Raw genomic sequence first — 8,419 nt, forward strand, 5'->3', positions numbered from 1 at the left:
AATCAATCAATTCAAGAGATTTTATGTCACTGTTATCATATTTAACGACATATTCAAAATGTATAATAGAAGACTTTAATTCATCTCTTTCTTTAAAATAATCTGATAAACGGTAATGCAGCCATGGAAGAATTATGACAAGGTGGTTAACATTCCTTAATAAAAAAAAGTTATCTTCCTTTAGATTCAAGTTCAAATAAATATCACTCAAACATTTCAGAATTTTGGGGTTTGTGTAGTCCAGCTTGTGAGCTTTTTCATAATATATTTTAGCCATTGCTAATTGTAACTTCAATTTTTCATAGTACTTTCCCATATAGTAGTACGCATCAGCATAGTTTTGATCTAGCACCACTGCTTCCATGAAGTGTGAATATGCAACTTCATACTGCTTTAACAGGCAGTATGACTTACCAATGTAAAATAAATTAACAGGGTTCACGGCATCTTTCTGTAACATGTCAATCGAATCCACATATTTTCCATCTATCATTAGAGCCAGAGCTTTAAGTTGTACAAAGTAACCCGTTGGTTGTAGAATATTCATTAAATGTTCATTGTTTTCTTTGTTTTCTATATAACAGGTGGCAAGCATTGCTTGTTCATGTACAAGTAGTGCATCTCTAGTTGCAGTTATTGCTTGAGGCCATTTTTTTTTGTTGTGCTAAAGCCAGAAATTTTTAGCAAGTACTTTAGAAATAGCCCAATTCCTTATCTTGAATGTACATTTTATAATGAAAATTGATTCAGTTACTCCAGCTTCTTCATACTCTACAAGTTGATTACAAACTAGATATGCATCAACATATTTTTTGTTATTGTATAAGATCATACTATTTAATAGTTGGGGGTACTCGGAGTTTGCATTCCCTTGTATTATACCATCATAGAATTTCTCTATATCAATTCCCCAGAAAGACTCATATTGTGCATAGTCTGTGCACATATATCGGCAAAGCCATATACGAAATAAAACATTAGATGCAAAGAAGGGTAGCTTTGTCAATTGTTCGAATGCTTCAACAAAATTCCGATTCAGTAGCATAACTTTTCCCAATAAAATACAAATTGAATTATTTGTAATCCTACATTTTCACTTTAATAAAATTTTCTGAGATCTTGTTTGTTATTACTGATAATTGCTCTTCGTCATGTGCTACATTATTATTCAAAAGCTCTAATAACTGAAATTCAGTGAAGTTATAAAGGTACTGTCCAGGTTTTGTAGAAAGGTAATTTATAAGGATACAAAGCGACATGGAATCCTTGAGGGCAAATCCTATCTCTGCAACTTTAGATATAACTTCCTCAGCTATTTCCTTATCTATTTCCAATTTTAATATCTCCTCATATATGTGTAAGAGTGTAAATTTAGATTGTAAACCTTGTTTTCTTTCATAATAATTAGCCAAATTTTGCCAAGCCAATGGCTTTTTTGGTTTATAAGATATTGCTTTCTGCAAATCTCTAGAATGAGAATGAAGCTCTAGAATGAGCTTCATTCGAATTACCTCGAATATTACCAAGGTAAACTAAGGGTATGTAATTTTGTTGGTTAATTTCAAAAAAAATTTTACAACATATATCGGCTTGGATGTAATTTTTAGCATCCATGAATTTCTTTGCGCGCTTTAAAAGTGGTTTTATATCTGTCATCTGAAAAAAAAATAAAAAACACCCAAGTTACATTACATTGTTTTATTACGATATTTATTGCCGAATTAAAATATGAAAAAGATAATTTAATTCAATTTACAGAAACTAAAAACCTTAAAACGATTTCAGATTACTAAATTAATTTATAAAAATTATAATAATTCTTACTTTGCTAGTACTAGGAGATATCTAGATATCTGCGTCATCATTCAGCTAAAACTTTAACGGTGAACTAACACCCAGCACGGGAGTAGATGGCTGAGTTGTCGGAGGCGTCGCTGAATATAGCGAGTGTAGCTTGATGAGATGGGTGAACGAGTAAAGTAGCGTTAGAGATTCTAATTTTACACGCTTCGAATGCTTGCAATGATTCGTTGAAAAATTGTAATCCGGGACACATGCGTGGGAATTCGAATAAACCCATCAGAGTTATTATTGCGGTTTTTTCAATATCTTCATCAACGCTTAATTGTTGATATGCGCGGTTTAAATCGATTGTAGAAAAAAATGTTTTGCCAGACAGTTGATGTGTAAAATCCTTGGTACTGTATAGCGATCGGGTTTGGTAATGGCGTTAAGTCGTTGATAGTCGCCACAAACTCGACTTCTTCTTAGGTACTATGTGTGATGTGTGGTGATGACCATGAGATTTTACTTAGTCTGCAGAGTCCTCGTTGCATTGTTTTCGAATTATTTTTAACCTTTTCATATCGATGTGGTGGTATAGGACGAGTACGGCAGTCTATCGGTTGCCCTTGAGTTTCGATGTAATGTTCGACGTTGATTTTATGTTGCAGTTGCATCGCAGTGAGTCTTGTTATACCGGGAAATTCCGCTAATATTGCATGTTATGAGTTGTGTATGTCCATACTGCGAACGACCGGTATGTTTGTAGACTTGACTGAAGCGTTGATTTTTAAGCTTATTACGGCGTCAATTAACCTTCGATTTTTCATGTCTACGAAAAGTTGGTCCTGATTTAAAAAATCTGCGTCCAGTATCGGTTTTGATACGTCGGCAACGATGAAATTCCATTTGTAAGGACGTCGTAGGTTCAGGTCGAGTTCGAGTGTTCTCTCGCCGTATATCGTATATAGATATCAGGGATGTTGCGAATATTTGCATCCGCAAACTTCCGCAAACATCAATTTAGACATCCGAAACCACTTACGCATCCGCAATAATTGATGTTGCATGCGGATGCGGATGGCGTACAAGTTGCTACAAGGAAGAAATTGCGTGAGGCCGGTGGCGATCGGCGCGTGCTCATTGACCAATAGGAGCGTCATTTGTTTACCGTAAATTAAACATTACATATCGCGCTCCGCTTATCGTAAACAGCTAGCATTGTGTGGAAATTTCTAATTTATTTGCAACAAGTGAATTACAATGTCACCACCGACACAAAGTGATATCTTACCGCAGTAAAAAAGGGTCAATGTTTATGAAAATCCTCTAAAATGGTGGAGCGTCTTCCCAGAAGAATTAAACCTTTGACGGTTATAACGACCGAGATAAGGTACATTGAATCTGATTTCAACTTAGGGTTATTTTTAATGCAAAAAATATATAATTAAAAAAAATATATGAATATATGTTTTCTTTAATCGGTGGTAAACAGTCTTTTAGGACGTTTATACCCATTTTTAGTAAAACTGCAACAAAACGGTTAGAGGGAATATTCTTCCCACCAAGAAAAAACACCGACAAAAAGAAATAGTGCAAGAAAAACCAAAAATATGTATGATTTATAAGATATTAGATATAAGTCCACAAAAACTAGAAGAACTTACCGTATTTAACTAGGTGAGTTTGAAGATTTATACCGACTTCATTCGCAGTTCAAAAATCTCCTGTTTTCGAATTTCACTGAGCCGTTTCAATAAAAAAACGTAGCTTATCTGTTAATTTAAAAAAATAATCTTTATTTATTTTTAAATAGTGTTGACTAATAGAAAAAAAATCAACAATTGACTGACTTGCTGTAACTTAAAAAAAAAAGTTGAAAGTAAAATTCCCTTTAACCGTAAAAGGGTTAAAACCGTTATCACAAATAGCTCGCAAATTTTGGAACCACCAGACAGTGTTCCAAGTGAACAATTGTTGAGTAGTGCGGGTTTGATTTACGAACCTCTGCGTAACAAACTTGACCCCGAGAAAGCGGCAATATTGCTTTTTATTGAATATAATACTCCAATTTTTAACTTCTGCTACTAATTAATAAAAATATGAAAAACCATCGTATTCCTGTTAGTTTAATTCTGCACCTTTATATTTTGTTCTAAAAAAAATCTAAATTCGCATTTGCATCCGCGGATGTGAATTAATTTGCATCCGCAACATCCCTAGTAGTTCGGGGTCACCAGTTTAGAGGAGTGTGGCCGTATAATAAAACTCCGCTTTGTAGTGAGTAGGATTGTGGAATGTTTATTAGAAAAATGTTTCGAGTATATATATAAACTGTTTCGACAAAAAAATAACTTCTTTCAGAGCCTATCATCTGTTTTCAGAGCCTATCATTGTAATTAACCCAACTGGATATCAAAATTGTGCAGCAATAATTTTTAGATTAGGTAATAATAGTAGTAACTTATTATTCCACATTTTTATACGTGATCAACAGTATTAATACATATCCAATACAGTTTTTAAGTAAAAGAAATATCATAGCATTGACATGCAACATATACGAACAAAAATTACAAGAAACCACTTCGAAATAAAGAATAAATCTTTCCGTGAAAGGTGCGCGCGTCCTGCCGTGTTGACATCAATCCGGGCACTAAAGATGGCGGACTCGACACCGCTATGAATTTAACGTGGGGCGGGGTTGGATAGAGTAACCAATACAGTGGTGTCCGCATTTACCCGCTGTCCGAAATTACCCCACTCTGTAGGGGACTACAGATGTGGTATGCGCTTGGAGTGGCTAATAAGTGGCTAGCGACGCGACGTAACGACGTACAGATGTGCTGCTACAACAGTATCTATACATATTTAAATTGTTGTTTTAATTTCCTGTTTATAAAGTTTAATTTGAAACTAAGTGTGATATGTCTTGTGTGTTAATGTTAAACAAACATACATAGATTCATTTTATAGATAATATCCTGTTTTTTTTTGGGTGGAGAATTCCATAATAAATCAAACTTAAGGGGACTACATGAGCTAAATGCAAGTTTTATAATGCAAAAAAGTATATGATCCAATGCAGTAAACCAAATGAAAAAAATATATGATAATCTTCAGGATACATGCTAGTTATTTGTTATTTTGAAAACATGATGTAATTAATTTGGTACGATAGAAAAAAATCACAAAGTTACCTCTAAAAAAATCTTTTAATAAATAATAACTATACTTATATACATTCAATAATTCTGGTTTTTTGTCAGATTATTCTACAAGCAATATATTACTTAACCTCTGCGTCACTTTTGTAATAAAATCAATAGATGTTTTTTAAATCAGATATTCTTATTTTCGAACAAAATTCGTACGCATGTGTGCGTAAACGCCGTGTACAGACATTGCCGGCCGAGGCCTGATGCTATACAGACGTGTTGATCTTTTCGTTACGAGCATCATTACGTTACGAGATATTTTTTTGTAATTTTAATTGTAAATTCATGTTTTCTTATAATAAATATTATTCTTTCTTGTAGATAAATATATTAAGTTAAAATAATGTAGTAGTAATTAGGCATTTGTTTTTTATTATTGTAAATATGGGAAATGAAGTGAAACGCGTGAGGAAAACTAAAAAACGTTTATATAAATTAAGCGCCGAACATACATATGAACGATATTAAAAGGTAAGAGTTTTTTTTAGTAAACAATTTTTTTTTTTTTATAAATTATGAATATTGAATACATCTATTAGAAAAAATGTGCAATCAGTTCGCATAGAATCAGATTTTTCGAGCTGTTCTTCAAATATTATGATAGAGTATTTGGTGAAAGTAAGGAAAAAATCAATTGAGAGTGACTACGTTCGATCCCCATGAACTCGAAGCAATTTGATATTTTTCATTAAAAGTACTATGGGGCATATTTAGATACATATTTTTTAAATACATACGTTTATAATAAATAAAAATATAATTACTAACATATATTTATTTTTTACAGAATAAAGAAAGTCGAAAACAATAACACGGAAGCTATTTATATTGCGTAAGAGTTTAATTTTATCGATTTTGTTTATAATAGGAAATAAAGTTATGTATAAACTAATTTTAATAATAAAAAAAAAGTAAAGTCGTAAAAAAAATAATGTAATTGTTGTGAACCAGAGAACTAGAATATTTAGAAGTGTCATTTGTACGTAATTCAAAAATTGTAATTTTTAGTAACGTCTGCCATATTGGATTGAAAATGGAAGCAATTCATGAATCGTGGATTGTCATCGAGACTAAATATGTGTGCCAACTTTCAGCTCCATAGCTTCAATGGAAGTAGGTGTAATATTGATTGCAAGATTTCAGGACATACGTACATACATTCATACATACAAGTGAAATTAAGTAAAATATTTTACTTAATTTGTAATGTAGTACCAAATCCAAATATTTTAAGTTTAATTAAATCAGTTTTATTTTTTAATCATTTTCGAATAACAGTCCAAAGCAATACAAATAATTCTAATATTCTATCTATTTTTATGAGATTTATAATTAAACCTAGTATGATTAACGTAGTTAACCAATGATTCAACCAAATCGACTTGACGACATTTTTTTCTTGTAAATATTTAGATTTTTTTTTTTAATTGAATATTTTTTTTTTCTTTGTGAACCGATATTAATAAAACGAACAAACACTACGCTATATGTTACCCCACGGTTACTACACTACAGGTTTCGAACACTTACGATTTTATTATATAAATAGATTATCAAACTTTTATAAAATATTAAAAATTGGTATGTTTTAATATTTAGTATAAGAACTAATTGTGGTAGGTATAATAATATAAATAAAAGAAAAAAAAGGTTAAAACTAACTGTCTTTTATATTGTGTACAAAATATAAATAAAAATATTGTAAGTTTAATTGAATCAGTTTTTTTTATAATCATTTGTTAACTAACATCGAAAGAAATAAAAACAATTCTGTTGTCCTATCTGTTTTTTATGAGATTTATGATTGATCTTACTTCGCTCGGTTTGGTGCCATATATTAGAATATTTGGGCGTAACCTCGTTACCTCGCTTAATCCTTAGTTCACGGGCTTGCCGTTTTTGTCGATTTTGTAAGTGTGTGCGTGCGATTCTCAAGGGCACTTAGCTCTTGTAGTCCTCTTAACCATTTCAAGCTTATGTTTAAATTATTATGTTATATTGATAATAAAATAATCATATCTTATTATCATTAAATATATACTTAGACCTAATATTTCTATTATTAGATTATAATAATTCCATGATCATGATTATTTTATGTTTGTAAATGTTTTAATAAAAAATATTGTTTGTGATTACAGTTCCAAAGAAGAAATACAAACCTAGATACTACTACAAATACATCCATGCTGCATTTTCCAGTGTGACGCTACATATAAAACTCTAACTTCAAGAACCTTTGTAAAAATATAGTTTAATATATTTAAAACAAATAATAATTACTTGTGTTTTATTTTTCCTAAAATATAATTATATTATGTATTACACTAGGTGTATTACACTACATTAAGTTTTTTATTTACATTAAATAATAAAGAGTTAATAGTTTTAATTGTCTGTTAATATACCCACTAATTGAAAAAGTATAAATAACAAGAACATAGTATTTTATTTTAATAATTATTATAGTGTTTTTGAAGTTGATTATTTATTAGTAGAATCTACTTACCGAAGAGGTGGCATTTTTACACTTAATTCAATACATGACGATTGGAAAGTGCTTTTATAAGACTACTTGAATACAGAATATTTGTTTTTGACTTGAATTTGTTACTGTTGCACTGAGTTTTCATATTTCAAATAGCTGATTTTATCAAATGATTTATGAAAGAAACTCGACTCATTGGTAGCAACTACTAATTTTTTATTAATTTATAGTTATTTGACTAATTTTCAATTTCAGGACATAAGTAAGCTGTTGGGAATGACGCCATCGGATATCGACAAATACTCGCGCGTAGTGTTTCCCGTTTGTTTCATCTGCTTTAATCTCATGTACTGGATCATATATCTACACGTATCCGACGTCGTAGCCGACGACTTGGTTTTCCTGGAAGACAATAAATAGAGGACATTTGTTAAAATTATCACAATATTTCACCCAAAAAAAAAACGAAGAGATACTGTATACACCCGGAGTACCAAACTAAAAAAAATCAATAAAATTAATATTCATATTTATTAATATAATACACACACGCAACGTATTTGTTCAAGTGTAACACTTTATTACTGTACAAATACTTCACGGTTTGATTGCGAAAAAAGGGTTTAAATTTATACACGTTTATATTATATTATGTAATCATAATTTGTATATTTTAGTTTTTAAACAGTCTTTCAAACGACGCTTATGATTCACAATTTCTGATCGTTTATTAGCTGACATCATTCGTTTATTTATAGGCTTTTATTATAATAATGTCAATTGCTATATTTTAAGAGTATCGAGTATGTTTAACTTGCATTGTTTACTTTGTCAGTATACTCGCGCACTTGACATTTATTTTACGTATGAAGTATATTTAAATTATGCATTCGTACGTTTTATGATTTTTGAATTCTTATCACTCGATGGT

The 8,419-nt window shown here is 30.8% G+C and overlaps 1 protein-coding gene across 1 annotated transcript in view; it reads left to right on the forward strand.

Moving 5' to 3' along the window:
• The window catches only part of LOC113391527 (gamma-aminobutyric acid receptor subunit beta-like), a 123,502-nt gene extending 115,594 nt beyond the window's left edge, over window positions 1-7,908 (forward strand). The window contains exon 8 of the mRNA XM_064220221.1: window positions 7,744-7,908. Within this exon, the coding sequence (XP_064076291.1) occupies window positions 7,744-7,908 (165 nt within the window). The remainder of the gene's footprint in view (window positions 1-7,743) is intronic.
• Window positions 7,909-8,419: the final 511 nt, after the last annotated feature.

The sequence above is a fragment of the Vanessa tameamea genome, chromosome W, assembly GCF_037043105.1.
Source record: "Vanessa tameamea isolate UH-Manoa-2023 chromosome W, ilVanTame1 primary haplotype, whole genome shotgun sequence".
Lineage (NCBI taxonomy): Eukaryota > Metazoa > Arthropoda > Insecta > Lepidoptera > Nymphalidae > Vanessa > Vanessa tameamea.